Source organism: Rhinolophus sinicus, linkage group LG03, assembly GCF_036562045.2.
Source record: "Rhinolophus sinicus isolate RSC01 linkage group LG03, ASM3656204v1, whole genome shotgun sequence".
In the NCBI taxonomy this organism is placed as follows: Eukaryota; Metazoa; Chordata; class Mammalia; order Chiroptera; family Rhinolophidae; genus Rhinolophus; species Rhinolophus sinicus.
In genome coordinates, this window is record NC_133753.1 from 120,812,389 (window position 1) to 120,830,872 (window position 18,484).

Genomic DNA, 18,484 nt, shown 5'->3' on the forward strand with positions numbered 1-18,484 from the left:
GGGCTGCCACCAGTTTAGACAGGAAATAAAGGAAGAGCAGTGGGGTTGAGCAGGGCAGTGAAAAGATGGGGTTCCGTTTTGCACATGCGAGTGTGCTTAGCGCTGTGGATGACAATGCCTATGGGATGTGAAAAGAGATCTCTAACAGGAAGATGGATGGGTGAGCCTTTATTTAGGGAGGACACAGACACAGGGAGCACTAAAGATTTGGGTTTCACCAGCATAAGGTGAAACCCTGGGGTGTGAAGAATGCAAAAACATATCAGAACCACAGGGCTCATCAGCCTTTGCTGCGACAGTTTTAAAAGACCCTCTGCCTTAGTGTAGACATGACAGGGAGGGGCGATTTTGCCCTCACGCCCTCTTCCATCTTATGCTTGGAAAGGGCGCCAGCAAGAGCCCGGCTTAGGGTGAGGCAAGTGAGGCGCTGGCCTCAGGTGCAAAATGTAAAGCACCGGAAAAATCCATTAATTAAGATAAGTGATATTTTAATGCAGTATTTTTAAAAGCCTAAGTTAATGCAAAAATACTCATAAAATATCAGATTTAAATAATGACAGGATCCATTCAGTTTAATAGAGGTAACAGTCCAAACGTTTCCTCTAGACAGTAACACCATACTACTAAAGTTTTTACTTTAATTCTACCACTTAATATTCCATTCCGGTTTGTCATTGTTTAGGACTCATTAAGATTAATGCTTCTAACAAATGCTAACGAATTCCCTAGCTGGAAAGCTATCTTTTATGACAAATTACAGGTTTTGTTGGCACTGTGATACACAGGCTACGAATGATCTAGCTCATTCTTCCCACACACGTACCATTCCCCAGGATGCCTCACCTCTGGTGATACCTTCACCTCTCGCTTGTTCTAGCCTCACCTGCTGAGACATGTTCCAGGAGCCTGATCTTCTCAGAGACCACAGACAGTGTTATTCCCGTGTAATCCCCATCTATATGCCTAGCAGTGACTGGTCGTAAGAACACTTGGCATTGCTCAGAAGTGTTCTTTTAGACACATGGCACAGCAGGACGTGACAGAATGCATTTGGCTTCAGGAAGAATAGACAGCCTCTTTCTTAAGCTTTTTTTATCAATAGATCAAGACCAAGGGTTCAAAGCAAAAACAATTACCAGTCTTCCACCGAAAATCCCAGGTCCCGTAGTGTGGAAGCATCAAGCTGATTAGACTATCTTAAAGCAGGAAGGTGACAAATTTTTGGTCTCTGCCTTTGCTCCATGCCCTTGTTTATATAGTTTTTATAACAAAAGTAGGCTGAATGTATTAGAAAGATTATAGCCCCAAATAAGATTATCTGGGGAAGAATTGTGAAGGCTACCCACTATAAATCTGAAAATACTACACTCCATACCGTTTCCCTCCCGTTCTCTAAACCTCTTGAACTTCTGCAAAAAAAAAGTCAGGTTGGTTCTTAGTATAATTATCTGTACCCTATAGTGATTTAATTTCCCAGGGGCTGCTGTCAAGTCTGCGACTTGATGACTAATGCAAGGATTAGTTCTTATTTCAAGGAAAGAGGATTTCACCATGGCAATGTTTTGTCTCTGGACCTTTCAAAACTCACAAACCAATATATTATAGCTATGGCCATGTTTTTAGAAGTAGGTACACTTAAAAAAAAAAAAAATATATATATATATATATATATATATATATATATATATATATATCTCCCCCTGGATATTGTTTCCCCATTGCCAGGATTACAGAGTGCACTGCTAGGGATAAGGGAGTTTTTGTTGCATCATTGTTTACTAAGCGTCACTTTTGAATACTTGCCGGGACCAAAGACCGCTAAGTCTGTTACAGTTCAACAGGAAGGTATTGTTGGAATATCAGAAAAAGACTATCATAAAAATGTGGAGGGTAGAGTACATTTGCTTTAAAGGATATCTGATTTGAACATCTTTTCCCCCAAAACGTATCTTTTTAACAAAGCTGTTTTATGTGATTCTCAAGTACAGTTTAAACAAATAGGATAGCTTCAATAGAAGGGAGCCATCTCAAAATGGCTTCAGATAGAAAAGGCCTGTCTTCTTCCCGAAATGGTTCCCAGAGACTTAGGGGAACAGGCATGACTGACTGGACCACACTAATGGCTGCTCAGTAAGAACCTCACTCTTTCCTCCTGGGCAGTGACTCCAAGTACCTTGATTTAAGGCACCTTAATTTCGTGCTAACGGCCTTTCCATGGACCCTTCCTCAGCAGCAATGCTATCTTAGCTTTATCTTCCTTCAGTTTTTATATATGTAGTCAAACCGTACAACTGCCAGATGATAAAATACCCTAAAACTATAAACAAGACAATCACAGAAGGGTCTGAAAACATGAAGGATGTGGAGATCATTTTGTGGACTCCACGGTTCTGAGATTTAAATGCTAGGAAACTCCTCTGGTGTAAGGAAGAAGACCACGAGGTAGAAGGCTGAAACCAGACTGTCAGCGGCCGACCAACAGAGCTTCATTCCCTGCTCACATGGCAGGCGAGTGTGGGTCACTGACAGGTTCTGTTCTAGAAGGCTACTCAGAAGGCCAAGCTCCAGCATGCTCACACCTCTGCCATCTCCTCGGGTCCTGGAATTCCTCACTGGATCCTCTGTGTCTGGGGGAGGAATGTGGAAAGAGAGTAGGAGCAGAGGACCCTGGAAGGTTTTTAGAGACAAGACTTAGAGTGGGGCATAGCTTTACACTCACATTCCATTGGCCAGAGCTCAGTCATGTCGATCACTCCTAACTGCAAGAGACGATGTTAAATGTAGTTTAGTGCGATATGGAGGAAAGAGAAATGGAATTTAGTGAACAGCTGTAACAAGGCTTTGCCACAACAGCAAATGTCAATGGGCCAGGCAGGTAAGTAGGAGTGAAGCAAGTAGGATGCTGATATATTCCAGGGGTAAAGGGGACTTGGCACTAGAGATCACGTTTGTTTGAAGAAAATGGCAGGGGTGTCCTTTACTCAGCTATAGTTTGTTGCTCAGCCTCTTCGGTAAGAAGGACCTGTACTGACTCTCCTAGTTGTTCAAAAGAAGCAAGAAATCCAGGTCTTTGTATGCAATCTCCATTTTAAAATATGGCTAAGTTCCCTTCCTCCCTGCCTCCCTCTCCCCTTTTTAAACATACAAAGATGGCCAAACAAAACTCACTGTCAAGCCAATAACAACCTGTAGCACACAGGAACAAGTCCTGGGTGTGGCACTAGGAAACGGAAGTCAAGTGGCAGCCCCACTGCTCAGTGCCTTTGACCTGTGTGAGCCCCTCAGGTTCGGGGCCGCTTTCTCATCTCCATGATCTGAGGTTGGGACATGTTTCTGCGGCAGGTGCAAACAGCCACCTGAGTTCTGCTTGCATCCATGGTACTCCGCCTTTGCTGATGCCATACTATTTTACCAGGTAACCCAAGAAAGAATTGTTTTCTCCTGGGATTTAACCCAAAAGGCAGGACTCCTCACGCAAAACAAAACCAAAAACTGAGGTCATTCTCTGTAGAGTTCATGACTCAATGGATAATTTTTCTTTAAATTAAAGTTTATTGGGGTGACAATTGTTAGTAAAGTTACATAGATTTCAGGTGTACAATTCTGTATTACATCATCTATAAATCCCACTGTGTGTTCCACCACCCAGAGTCAGTTCTCCTTCCATCACCATATATTTGATCCCCTTTTCCCTCATCTACCACCACCACCCCTTACCCTCTGGTAACCACTAAACTTCAATAGATAATTTGAGGGGAGTAAAGGAGGGAGAGAGTAGGTTTTCCTGGTGATTGCCTCAGAAATTCTTTTTTCAAGGAGAAGACACTTATTTCCAGAGCATTGCAGAATTATATGGGAATCTATTTTTGTAATTGTTAAGAGTCAAGCAAATATGACTAAATGTCAGACTCTCCAGCTATAGAACCTTGGTCAAGTGATTTAATCTCTCTTAACCTGTTTCCTAATTTGAAACCAATAGACTTATCTCAGAGCTATTTGAGGATTATTTGTACCATGCACATGAATTAGCACATTAAGTGGTTTATAAATATCAGTTGCTATTACTACTGTCTGTTCCTAATTGTGTCCTATTATTTCACTTAGATGGATACTTTGGAACCTTTGGGGGATGAATTCAGTGGAATGGCCAGATGCCCTTACGATGCCAAACATGCCAACATTGCACTGTTTGCAGGTAAATGACCTGATCTCTTCTCACTGCATTTGCTTTCCCGTGTCCCACCTGTCACTGCAAACCTGCTCTGGAGGATTCGCAGTCACAGCTGTACTTTTTTTCTCTGGTGAATACTATAATTAAGATGCCTTTTCCTTTCGAAATTAGTATGGAAATTGGACTTTTGCTTCTAAAAAGAAGTCTTTGCCACACTTACCCATGCTTTTGTGCCTTTAGAAAAGGCTAACAGCTTTGCACCGGACAAGTGACAGATCAGTTAAGGCCTGTTGGGCTCAAATAATGGAAAATCCCACCTCAAACCACTGATGGAGATTGATTATTTAAGGCAGCAGTTGGTTTGAGTCAGCAGCTCAATAACATCATCCAGGACACAGGCCCTTTTCATTTCTCTGCTTTCTCAGTTCCTTCTCTGAGAGAGGCTGGCTGCTCTCAACAGTCATAGGGTGCCTACCAGCCCCAATTAGGGCTACATATCTTCTTGTCCACATAGAGAAAAGGAAAGAGACAAAAGGAAGTTTCTGGAAGTTCTCAGAGCAGTGAGGCCACATATCCCCAAGTTTCCAGCAGATACCTTCTCACACATCATTGACCTGATTGGGTTTCATGCCTCTCTCTGATGGAGAGACTGCAGTGGCTGAGGGGAAGCAGCTGGTTAGCTTAAGGTGACTCGTATTCCCCTTCTTCACCCCTTCCTTCCATTGCAAAATATATAAAGCAGCAGCAAATAAGCCAGCATTTGCAGATTGGGATTTCTGTGGATAAGTTTGTGTGTGTTTTAATTAGGAATTTGTTTAGGAATTCATTGCCAGCTGTGTACATGGATATATGGAACAGTGTTGGTATAATCGTGATGGTTATAGCGTGTCATAAAGCATTAGCTATATTCCCATTACAAAAGCTAAAAACTGGCACATCGTAGCTAGATAAGGGCCTTGGGGGCTTTGATTATGAAACAAGATTAGCTCCTCGAACCTCAGGCTCAATGTCATCCATTTGTGGTCCTGCATCTGTAGTCACAGTACATAGAAACAGCTTGTGCCAAGTTAAGAAGGAAAGGTTCCCTGGGTCCCCCAACCCCACAAGTTAGAACACAGTATTCCTCGAAAGCAGCATTGTCAGAAACACAAACTCTTACAAATCTATGTCAGCCTGGGCAGGAGCAAACCCAACAGAAAGAGACGTTCTCAAGTATGTAACTTCCACTGTCGCACCTTTTGGATACTTTAACCTGCATTAGTTGGTACCATGGAGGATGTGGGCTGCAATGGATAATTTTAATTTAACTATAAACTAAAAAGAGGACTTGTTGTAGCACGAGATAGCAAGGGGAGAGTGGGCTGAGTATTTACTAAGGCACCAACTTTCCAGGAGCTACACAAAGCAAGCCACAGAAGACAACACAATGACTACCCCTCCACTTCCCCCACATGTATATGTGAATAAGTGTTGGAGTGTTTGAAACCTCACACAAGCTCAGCCCTTATTAACAGAAGGTCCTTGCTGCAACAGAATGGCTCTCTCATTATTAAGAATGCCAGAATAATGCTTGTTTTACAAGTGAAAGTTCTGGTGAGATACCCAGTGTTGGATGTAAAACAAAGAGCACTGGAGAGTGGTCAGGAGACATAAACACACACACACACACAGAGTCAACACTTACCTATATGTGGCTGTTAATAATACAGCTTTAAGACAGCTCTACATTGAACCTGAGCAAATTTCAGTTATTTTAAGACCAAAGGCAGACATCAACAACTTTGCTTAGGTAGGGTTGGATAAGCTTTTTAAAAAACCATGGTGCTTTCCTACAAATGGAAGACTTTAAAGAATACTGTACTGTACATAAGCCACTTTGACATACAATTAATGAAGATATGTAATCCATTAAAAATGAATCAAGGAATTTTTTTAGTTAGAATGTAATTATTGCTTCTTTTCATCTATATAGATTTTGCTGTTCTAGAATATCCCATTGGATTATTTGTGTGCAGAACATTTGCTAATCCAGGAAAAGAACCAAAAATTTTAGGGATTAATCTTTAGTCTTAATTCAGTCTCTTTTCCTTTGGCTGCATCCTTAAGCATATCTATCTCCCCAAAAGCATGAAGGCATAAAGAAAGCCAGTTTGAACTGTCACCCCTCCCCCTTTTTTCTTTGCATTGGCATCCAGTCACAATGTTTTCAGTTTGTGACTTTGAAAATACTTAAGTAAATATTTATTGGCTGGCTTGGCAGGGTTTAGTGGCTCTCATGACGTAGGTAGAGGAGCAGCGCCTCTCAGGACATAAGGAGCAGTTTAGTCAGCTCCTACTTATTTGTGAATCTCCCTTCTTCAACTCCCCTCACCTGCTCAGTCTGAGGACTCCATTACTTCTGCTTGAACTTAAATCTTCTGGTGATACATTCAGCTTCTAAGTTTCCCTGGGTTCCCAGCTAATCCAGTTTACCGCGGGATGGTGGCAATAGCAGTGTCCAAGGGGCCTTGGCCTTGAGATTTCAATCAAGGACCATCTAATCAACTGAAGCCAACAACATTTTTCATTTACCCTGTTCCCTGAGCGGCTGCTCCTTAGCAACTGCTATGCAATTGAAAAATGAAAAATGTTGCATCTCTCATGATCCCAATTTAAAATGGTTAGGAATGTGGGCTAAATATTTTTCCAGCAATTCTTGAATGTTTCCCAGATGTCCTATCTCATTTGCTTGATGTAGGAAAGCAATCTGGGGGATGTCTCTATTATTCCCCCATGCTCACTGTCTTGCTCCCACCCCATCCACATCTTTTCTTCTTCTTCGAAGATGGAAAACTATACTCAGCCACAGTGACTGACTTCCTTGCCATTGACGCAGTTATTTACCGGAGCCTTGGAGACAGCCCAACCCTACGGACCGTCAAGCACGATTCAAAATGGTTGAAAGGTGAACAAACAATTAAATGAAGAAAAGAGGGGAAGTTGGGGGGAGATACATGTCTTGAGGGAGATGTAGAGTCCCAAGGGACCAGACTGTAGTTTCATTTTAATAATGGCTTCTGACAGACAGGAAGGTGGAAATTGCATCTTTTCCCTCAGCTGATTTATTAGCCTCCTTTTTTCACTTCCCATAAGTTTCTGGAGTATTAACAAAACTACCAATGCCAGTACAATGGAATACATTATACTTATCTCTCCCTTCCTCAAAGTCTCATTTGAGTCCTACGTGAAAAGAACTGAACATTTCATTCATAGAAGGGAGCAGTGGTTTAGAGGTGGTGGGAGACAGGAAAAAAGCTATTCATAACCCTGTATGAGTCAGGGTAACAGGAAGATGTGTACAAAATCTGTTCTGTAATATGGGCATTCCATTGTGGAAAATAAAATTACAGAGATATGCAATACTGATTTAGTCTTCATTGTTGGTTGTAACCACTTCTGAAACATATATATGAATATATATACACACACACACACTCACACTCAAATGCTTTCTGAAATTCACCAGCATTAGCATGTGTGAAGTCATCAGAAATGATTAGTGTTAACCAAGTATCTAATGGCCCTTTTAATTAATAACATCTTTGGTTGCAACTGATAAAAGTTCTTTTAACTCTGTGACATGTCCCCAACTGAAGTTCCCAATTTGTCCACAGAACCATACTTTGTCCAAGCAGTGGACTATGGAGACTATATCTACTTCTTCTTCAGGGAAATAGCCGTGGAGTACAACACCATGGGAAAGGTAAGAGGGGAGCATGTTTCACTTTTGGATCGATGTTGTTACGAATTACCTTGAAATAGGAATCATAAATCTAATGACACGCTCATCATTTTGAGGAGATCCTGACAAAAAACTGGTGGAAGTGAAACATTGTGCTGCCTCAAAGCCCTGTGTAACGGATTACCAGGAACCTCTTAAGTATTTCTTTTGAAAATGTAATCAACAGATTTTTAGTTGATTTCATACTGAGTTTCAAGTATCTTGAGATGTGGTTTCCAGGTATACTCAACATTTTTCTCTTTTTAACTGAGTTGCTCCACACAGAGTAAATTTCCAGTATCTTTAAGCAAACTGAGGGTCATGAATTTTATCTTTATTGACTAAAGCTGAAGATCACTTAGGGGATGTCCATTTCAGTTACTTGTACCAGAGAGTTAATCAAGGTCACTGAGTTGGAGGGCACCGATTAATGTCAGGGCGGCTTGCACAGTTAGAGGAATTCCGAGTATGGGATTCGGGGCCCAGAGGCAGCGAGTGAGGATGGCAGGGATGGTGCATACAAAGTGTGCTTTTGTTTGAGGAAATAAAAAGCTAAGCAGTCTGTATGGAAATGAGTTTATGTGGCTGGGAGCTGATCCCCTGAAGGATTTATGGCTCTGTATTAAAGGCCACAGCCTTATCTTTTAAAACATGCTGTTTTTCCTTTTTTTTTTTTTTCCCGCTACTGATTTTAGAAACACGGGCTTAAATTAAGCACCTTGTTTTTCTGTTTCTATTTTCAAGAAAGGTAAATTTTAAGATCTTGAAAAATTGAGTGCATTTCATTTTCCCTCCCCATGTGTTTTTCCTCTGCAGGTAGTTTTCCCCAGAGTGGCTCAGGTTTGTAAGAATGACATGGGAGGGTCTCAAAGAGTCCTGGAGAAGCAGTGGACATCTTTCCTTAAGGCACGCCTGAACTGCTCCGTTCCCGGGGACTCTCATTTTTATTTCAACATCCTCCAGGCGGTTACAGACGTGATTCGTATCAATGGTCGTGATGTTGTGCTGGCAACCTTCTCCACACCTTATAACAGGTAACCACGCCCTCGCTGTGCTGACCTAATCGGTGCTTCTGGGCTTCCTTTTCCCACGTGTCCCCTCTAACACGCAAGATTCACAACGGATGGAAAAATTGCCATCCACTATTTTGTAGCTAAGAAGCACTTAGCACTCAGTTTTCATCAACAAATTAACAGTCACTTATAAGCATTATTAGATTAGGATTTTAGAGAAAGTAATTAGGTAAATTATAACAATATCTTCTAATTATATGCCTGGCGTATAAACACTATTCGTGTGCTGTTTCTCAACCCCTCCAGTCACTCTGGAAACTGAATACTGTTGCCCTGTGTTTACACTTGAGGGAACTGAACACAGTTATAGTACCTGGTCCAGGTAGTCAGTAGACAGAAGAGGCAGCTTTGAACTCAAGAATGTTTCTCCATTCTCTCCTAGGTCATCTAACATTCTGATTGACTTTTAGTATTTCTACGACTAGACTGGTTTCTTTTGGAGTAAAAACACTGGAAACTTATTAAAATGCTACAGAGTACAAGTTAGTACTGAGATGAGTCCATCTTGTATCCCACCTAAGGGACCCTGGTTATTATCTCGTCAGAGAAACCTGGGTCCCAACCACAGCTCCACTGTCTGACTCTGGAGGGCTCGAGCGAGGCGTCACACACTGTACCTAGAAATACTTAGTGTCAGCTGTTCTTTCCTATTTTTATATTTTTAGTTTAAGTCTTTGAGCAATTAAATAATACACTAATAATTGTCCCTGGAGCAGTGGAAATGTGTGAAGTTTAAAGACTAGAAAGCAAGCAGGCATTTAGGTTCTTTGGTACTCAGTTCTCCTGACCGTTAGAGTCCTGGCACTATTGTATAAAAACAATCGTAACGCTGGGCATCATCATGTACTATATTCTCATTTCTGTGTAGAACTTTGGATGTGCTATATTGTCTTCCTCTAGAAATACACTGTTTTGTTTTGGATTATACCTTTCACAAAGACGTAAGAACCTGATGATTGCCTAGATGACAGGCACATACATGAGATCAGAGGATAGCATTTAGAAAGAAACACCTCAGAACCGGGTAGAGTCCGGAACAAAACAAGCTAAAGGATGAAATAATGTTCCTCAATTATGTGGAGGGCAAGAGTCAAGACTTCCCCAAAGAAGATATTATGAAAATACGAATCCATAATGCAGTAAGAAGTATTCAGTTAGCTTTAAGTAAGCTTTAAGCATCTGTAGGGATTCTTAGACTTCAGAGTAGAAAAGATATAACAATTCAGGCTTTGACTGTTCATACTTCAGAACCCATCTATCTAGGATTGTTGAAAAAGAATACTGTTTTAACACATGGGGTGTAGGGCCTAGTGGAATTTCAATGCACATTTCTAGTTTGGGGTGGTTTTTTTTTTATTGTTTTTTTTAAAGATGAATTCCTTTGTGATTACACTACAGTAGTAGATTTCTGCATATTACAGATACTCCATTTAAAGGATTTTCTTAAAAGGCTCCGAGGAAACATCCAATTAATGCATTGTTTATACAGTCTCAGAAGCATATGTGTTCAGTAAAATCAGAAAATGGTGAAAATGCACATACTCATTTCTATCTATGGTCTTACTCCCTCTGGTTTCATCCCTCTCCACCCCGTCCTCCGCTCATACAAACTTGGTCATTCTCCGATTGTTTCAAACCCTGCAAGCGCTCCACTTTGCCCTGGGGATAAAGCCCAAGTTCCCTGGCACAGCACCAAGCACCCTCATGGTCTGTTCTGGCCCATCTCCCCCCTCCAGCTCCAGGGGCTTTACTGGAGCTAAGATCTGTCTTGAACATACCATGCTTGCTCATGCCCTGTTCGCTGCCAAGTTTGCCCGTCCAAACAATATCTGTTTGCCCCGACACCCTAGGATGCTCCACGTCGGAGCTCGAGTCATTTCCTATGAGACCTTGTGCATACCTCTTTAAATACTGCTCTCGCCCGATGGCCTGGAGTAGGTATCATCATCATCGTCATTGTCATTTCCCTCCACACTGAACTGTGAGTCAACCGAGAGCAGGACTCTGTGTTATTTATGGAGCATTTACTGCTTGAGATTAGGGATTCCATAAATATAGGTTGAATGAACAGAAGGTAGGAAGAAAGGAAGGAAGGAGAGATGAAAGGAAGGAGGGAGGGAGTAAAGTAGGGAAGGAAGAAAGGATTTCACATGTGCTTCTAACCTTGGTAAGATTATAAAATCCTAGGGTGTCTATAGTTATTTAGAGGTACCTCATAAAATACTTCAATATTTATCCTATTTTCTTACCATTTAAAGTAAATACGTACACCTGTTACTTTTAGGAAAGGGAGATATGAAGAGAGTCTTACGAAATTAAATAAATAATGCTAGAAGTTTAAAATTTCAAAACAAATGGTATCACTGTCTTTATGTACTCAATTCTATAAACAATGTATATACATATAAATTTTAAAATTCATCCTGCCACCATGTTTTAAGCTTTCTAATCCTCTCCCTATTTCTTGCTTTACTAGTAATATTTCAATAATCATTGTGAAATTAAAGGTATAGCATCACATCAAGTTCTAATCATTTATGAAGTGACTTCCATATCCTTTCACTACGTGCAAAATCCTTCTCTCGGCCCTGGGTGGTGTCCCCATCCTGCGGGCTCCACGTCTTGCCCTGGCCACGCCTGCTGTGCACTGGCCACCACCTCAAAGGCTGATTAAAACTCTTGGCCAGCTGGCGCATGCAATTTATTTGATCAAAATCAAGGAACAACCATAGTCAAAAACACACATGGGTTGAAACACTGTACCCAGATGAATGAATAATTCATGACTCTAACCACTGATGGAAAAAAAAAAATCCCAAAGTCTTTCCAGGAGTGCCACACAATAATGTAATTATAGGTAGAGATTACCGTCATTATTATTATTTAGGGCTTAATAGAGCACTTTATTTGGAAAGTTTTAGTACTTTCGACTTCAATTGTTCAGCCTAATGCAAATAAACCAGCAGTAGAACCTGAAATGTACAGTGACTAGCAAGACATTAATGAATTCCCCACACATACATTCTCACTCCTGGGGTCCTTAGTTTGAGGAACCAAATCCAAAGAAGCAGCATGTGGATAGTGGGAGCATTTTTACTTTGTATTTTCACCAATATTAGAGATGTAGGATATTTTCCAAAGATTTTTATCTTTGGGTTATTAACTGATAATTAATATCAGGGAATTAATGAAACTTCTAAATCACCAGTTCAGCTATTCTTCCTTTATAAACAAAAGTGGTTCCAGAAGCAATGAAGACATGCAGAGCTTTTCTATGAGCGTTCCGTAACTAGCCCTTTTCTTTAAGGTCACTGATGCAAATGTGATTCACAGAAACATTCTCTTTATGCACTAGGATTCCTTACATTTATTGTGTTGTGGGTACGAACTTTAAATTTCAACTGCTGGTAAGAGGCAAGTTTTTTTGGCGTATGTTTGCCAGGCTGCATGTGTGCCTGTGGCGTGAGTAACACCACGTTGCAATGTCATGTTGCAGCATCCCTGGGTCTGCAGTTTGTGCCTATGACATGCGCGACATTGCCAATGTTTTTACTGGGAGATTCAAAGAACAGAAGTCTCCGGATTCTACTTGGACACCAGTTCCTGATGAACGAGTGCCTAAGCCCAGGTACGTGCAAGTATTTATATGACTATTTGGAACTTCCAGAAATGGTGCAGCTTGCGCCCCTGATAACGTACTTGTGAGCTGCACACCAGTGCCTTCCATTCTAGCCATACAGATACGAACGCCAGAGCAACAGCAAGGCCTATGAGGTCATTTACCTTCATTCCCTTAAGATCCAGAGTTACCTGTAGTTATATTTAAAACACTGACTCTCTAGCCTTTCGCTTACTTACCCTCTAACATCTGTGGCGTGTCCAGTGTAACCCTAGGATGACAGGAACCATCAGGCCCAGCCACTCCCGATGGTGTATAGTTGAGAAAACTGAGGTCGAGACAGGTATAAAATGTACTGTGCGAGTTCACATAGCTGGATAGATTATTTCCGCCACTCCTCCCTGCTTCCCTTCAATTTTACAGAGACTTATGTCTTTAAACTCTAATAAAATGTCAAATATAAAATGTGTTCCATGCATTTTGTGACCAGGCTGGAGCAGGACTCCCAGGTCCAGGGCAGAAAGAGACCAGCAGGTACAGTGGGCCATTAAGATGTCTCTGGTCTGCCAGATTCTGGTCTGTTTGGGGTCCAAATGCAGTGCAGCTTACCTCTCCCCGAAATATGCTCCAGAAGTGCTTTCATGGGGAACCTATTGTCCAGAGACAATGCAGAGACCTCTTGGTCCTATGTAATCTCCTGCAAATCCTCACCCTAAACCAGTTAATTCATTCTTTCTAATTGGGGCAGGAGAAAACTCTACCCCAACCCCGTGCCTGCCCTCTTTCTGTGGCACACATTACAGCATTTGCAATCTAAGTTACAGAGAAAATGCTTCTGTGCCCAGCTGTCTTCACTGAATTTGTGGACCTGTGGAAGAAAGCCCAATGTCTTCTTAATATTTTTGGTTTCCAACTATCTCCTCCAACCTCCAGTCCCCCTCACAAAACACCTAGCCCAATTCATTGAATTGAACTAACTTAGATGTGAACCACTATGCCCAGGGGAGAAACCTCGATGGTTCATCTGTCTGCATCATCTGAATTATCTGGCCTGTGCATAGTTACTTACAGAGAGCAGAGTAGGTACAAAATGCACACCCTGGAAACCTCAGATTTTCTAAGTTAATGCCTGGAATTGTTAACTACCTTCAGGGTAAGTAGGAAGGGGGCTTAAGCCTAAGAGATCGGGTTTCAGAGAGAAGTTCTGTAATATGCTCTCCCGGGTGTACAAGATGCTGTCAGCCCTCACCAGGAAACATGCTGGAAGTGATTTTCTACTGATGGCAGTGTGTTTACCCTCATCTTTCCACGTGCTTGCCTCCTCCCTCTTACAGACACCAGTATGCTTCCACAGGGCTGGCTAGGTTAGTACCAGGAATAGCAGTGTGTGCCCGGGGCTAGACCATGCCATCGTTGTCAGAGTCCCATTCCCTCTCCCCCACCAGCATGCAAACAAGGTGCCTGGACAGGACTGGCATCGGTGTCCCCATGATCTGACTTGACTGAGATGGCCCTTGACTCCTGAAACCCTAGAGTCTCTTGTAGAAATGAATTTTCATGTCATTGTTCAGTAATAAAGAAATGACCTTTCAGGAGAGAATCGTTTGTGTACTTGGCTTTTCATACCTGCCCAAATCAAAAACAAAAATATCAATAAAAAACAAAACCCGAATGTTCTGTGACCCCCAGGTAATGAGATATGGTTACATGGCGTCCTGTTGCTGCATATATTGTCTGGTAGCTTTTTGAATGCCTTTGTTGTCTACATTTATGGAAAAGTCAGCTTAATTCTCTCCTTTTGTAGAGCAAATGCTTCAAGTACTTCTAGCGGGGTTATGGGACAGGTAGAGCAGTCCTTGAGACACGTACAAGTCACACACTCCCCGACTTGCTTCAAGCTCGCTCCTTCACTATTTATGGGGTTTGCCTGTGCCCCTGGGGGGAAGCCAAGCTGCCCCAGCCAAGGCTGACATGCCCTGTGCTGAGGCTCCTCTCTGAAATGAGGAGGCGGCCTGGAGGAAATCTAATCACATTTTATTTGCTGGCATTCTGCATTGTTCAACTTCCCCCTTTCAGCCTACGATACATTCTCCCTCATGCCAGATGCTTAGAGAAGCAGTTCATTCCAAGAATTTGCCAAAAGGCATGAAACAGCTCCCTCCCTTTTTTTCTTTTAGGCCAGGTTGCTGTGCTGGCTCATCCTCCTTAGAAAAATACACAACCTCCAATGAGTTTCCTGACGATACCCTGAGCTTCATCAAAACCCACCCGCTCATGGATGAGGCCGTGCCTTCTATCATCAACAGGCCGTGGTTCCTGAGGACGATGGTCAGGTGGGTGCCACGCACACCATGTCCTAAATGGATCTTCCCTCCTCTGTCATGCTCGTATCAGTGGGTCCTGCCACAAATATCTTATCCCGGGCATTGATTCAGCGGTGAAATGCTGGCCAGTGGGGTGGATGCCACCAAACCCCGATCTCCACATCCCCAGTGAGAAGAGTTCTGGTATTTTCAGGATAATTGGACACACGCCAGTAATTACAGGAGATGAAGATATCTCCTTCTGCATTAGCCCGTTAATCCACTCTGTGCAAAAGTAAAGGAGAAATGAAAGAGACTCAGTCAATGGCTATGGATACCTGTTTGGCTGGATATGGCTGCAAAACATGCTGTAGATTCCATCCGAGCACTGAGCCTGGGATGTTAGCTGTCAAATGGAGCTCGGGCAAACGGAGCATTTGCACACGTATAGCAGCATGACGGATTCATACGTTAGCATTTGTTGTCTGAAGTAGTGGGCAGCAGAGACAGGATTGCTGATTTGAAATCTGTGATAGCATTAAATACTCCTTGTATTATTTAGAGATGATTTCCAAACAATTCAACAGGCTTTCCCCATGACCATCCAATTGTGGCACTCATCAAACAAGATGTTAATTTTACCACCATTTTTAAACTGACTTTACTGAAAGATATTAAAGTATTATAATAGCTCTTGACCATAAGATGGAAGCAATGTAATTTGCAGGAGGGTCCATGTTTTCTGGTTCCTGCCATGGTGCTTAGGACAAACAGGTGTCCAAGGAGTGTTGACTGGCTGAGGGGTTTCAGAGCAAGAGGATGCCCAACAGGACTTACCCTAGACCTGTGACAAGACTGATGCCCTTCACCTTTGGCTTTAAATGGACCTTGTTTTGCTCACACATCTTTCAGAACTCTCAGTCCCTCTACATATTAGATTGGGGCAAAAGTAATTTGGTTTTTGCAATTTTTAACCTTTTAAACCGCAATTACTTTTACACCAGCCTAATACAATTGGAAAGCTTTCTAATCTGACATTTTGTTGATGAGGCTTTGCTCCTCAGAAGAAGAGTATGGAAAAATGGTAGCCACTGCTTTTCTCTTCAATGTTAAATGAAATGTTAAATGAGTTCCCTTATTTCTTCCCCTCTTCATAGGAGACATCAGTCTTTCCTTGTTGCTCACGGAAAGGATAATTGCTGAGACTTCACATGGTTATGGCTGTCTATTATGTATAACTTAGCGTCCACACACACATACTTTCTTCCTCCCCTTGGAGCCATATTAATGCTCTGCATATGGAAATAACGTACCAGAACAGCTTGAGAGCATTACTTACATGCATATATTTCTCTTGAGGTTATTACTCGAAAGCTATGTCACAATTGCTTGAAGTGGAAAAGGGGACACTTTAATGATAGACCAAAAAAGAGGTAACAAATGTGATCTTGTCATTTTAGATACCATCTGACCAAAATTGCGGTGGACACTGCTGCTGGGCCGTATCAGAATTACACTGTGGTTTTCCTGGGATCAGAGAAGGGAATCATCTTGAAGTTCTTGGCCAGGATAGGAAACAGTGGTTTCCTAAATGACAGCCTTTTCCTGGAGGAGATGAGCGTTTACAACCCTGAAAAGTACATAGGATGTTTGGTTCTTTCTTAGTAATCATTTGTTATGTTATTATGATCCCTTTCATTCGAGAAAATCATGGCAGACTTAGGTTTTGTGCATTTTTACATGTCTTTCAATATTATTGTAAAAATCTTTTAATACATAAAAGCATTATTTTCTCCTTACCACTAATGTATGTGTTTATATGTGCTTGTGTGCTTGTGTGTGTGTGTGTGTGTGTGTGTGTGTGTGTGTGTATGTGCCTAAGGATCTGTTTCACCTTCAGTTAGATCAGATTAAGAGATCACCTTGGGATGGGAGGTGGCATATGAGGGTGGTGGCAGGAAAGAGAGAACTGACCCAAGAGACGCTATTAATAATATCATCCTGCCTTATAAAATTAGGTGCAGCTATGATGGGATAGAAGACAAGAGGATTATGGGAATGCAACTGGACAAAGCAAGCAACTCTCTGTATGTTGCATTCTCCACCTGTGTGATAAAGGTTCCCCTTGGCCGGTGTGAACGACATGGGAAGTGTAAAAAGTATGTACTTTGCCTCACTGACCCTTAGAAAGTCCACAGTGCTTAGAAAAGAGCCCTGGGTAGCTCATGGTCATCCTCTTCCTGCAGAACCTGCATCGCCTCCAGAGACCCATACTGCGGATGGCTAAAGGAAGCAGGTTCCTGTGCCCATGTGTCCCCCAGCAGCAGGTAAGGAGCCCGAGGTGTGGGAGAGCATAAAGTGGTCTTTGGATGCTCTATATTCTAGGCGTACGAATAACTGTGCTCACACATACCACTGCACTCGGCCTCCCGGGCAAACCTCACCAACGGGACTGCCAGCCGTTCTCCTGCCTTTTGCTATTTCACAGAACACACCAATATCACCCATGACAGATTTCCAAATGATGAATCATCTGTCCTCAGGCTGATTAAAAACACAACGAAATACAGTGGGCTTCCGAGTGTTCCCTGGAGAGAGGGGCAAGGAGGTGCATGCCTTAATCATCATAGTTCGAAAACAGCAGAGAAAAGGAGCAGTTGGGTACCGATTAGATTAGTGATGTGGTTTGTCCAGCCATAGCAAAACTGGCTCCTCTAATTGACCATACCAGGCTGAGAAAAAATCGCAGAGCATTTGCTAAGCGATGCGTTTGTACCGCAAGTATGTTGTATACATCCAATAAACCTTTCTCCTGCACTGAAGAACAGTTGACCCTATTTCTCGTTAGGTAGTCAATTCTTGGCATTTTCCCAGCAGATCAGCTAGAGCAGGGCAGTCTACTGTGCCTGTGATTTTGGTGCTTAAAACTGTCACCCTGTCTTTACAAGCTCAGAAGGCCATTAGTTAAAAGCTTTCTTTTATGTTTTTACTCCTGTGGATGTGAAATCCAAAATAATATTTGGAAAACTATTCAATGAACATCCTTGACAGGTTATGGCAACTCACGGAAGGTGCCACATGGCAGCACAGTTCTTTCTTAGCCAATTCCTTCAACTTCCTCAGATCCAAAGGGGGAACTGAATCATCCTCGCATAGCTCTGAAGCTCCTCTTCCACTTTAGAATAGACAGATAGATAGAAGGGCATAGCTGATGACCACCAACCTGCATAATTTGAGGGAAAGTATTCCCATAGACAGAGCTAATGGTAACTGTAAGTCTGACCTGGAAATTTTACTACTGCGAAAGGTTGACTCACTGTGTATTATTAGATCAGCTTTGTAAGTAGCAATATTGACATACTATGATGTTAGAGCTTTATATCTTTTCATGGGAACCCTTAAAGTGAAGAGAAGAAAGGATCACATAGCACAGTGAGGGAAGCTAAGAAATGAACGATCTCCTTTCTATGTTCAAAGTATAACCAAAGGCCATAAGACTGATTTTTTAAAAATCATTAAGTCAACAATGAGAAGTCCAAAATTTGTCCCGTAAGGATC

At 42.1% G+C, this 18,484-nt stretch overlaps 1 protein-coding gene across 9 annotated transcripts in view; it reads left to right on the forward strand.

Moving 5' to 3' along the window:
- Positions 1-18,484, forward strand: part of SEMA6A (semaphorin 6A) — a 121,680-nt gene that overhangs the window by 72,947 nt on the left and 30,249 nt on the right. For all 9 annotated transcript variants that reach the window (XM_019746527.2, XM_019746532.2, XM_019746531.2 and 6 more), the window contains 9 exons: positions 4,105-4,195; positions 6,996-7,115; positions 7,825-7,913; positions 8,748-8,965; positions 12,501-12,632; positions 14,801-14,956; positions 16,387-16,563; positions 16,945-17,085; positions 17,173-17,253. In XM_019746527.2, coding sequence (XP_019602086.1) covers positions 4,105-4,195; positions 6,996-7,115; positions 7,825-7,913; positions 8,748-8,965; positions 12,501-12,632; positions 14,801-14,956; positions 16,387-16,563; positions 16,945-17,085; positions 17,173-17,253 — 1,205 coding nt within the window. The remainder of the gene's footprint in view (positions 1-4,104; positions 4,196-6,995; positions 7,116-7,824; positions 7,914-8,747; positions 8,966-12,500; positions 12,633-14,800; positions 14,957-16,386; positions 16,564-16,944; positions 17,086-17,172; positions 17,254-18,484) is intronic.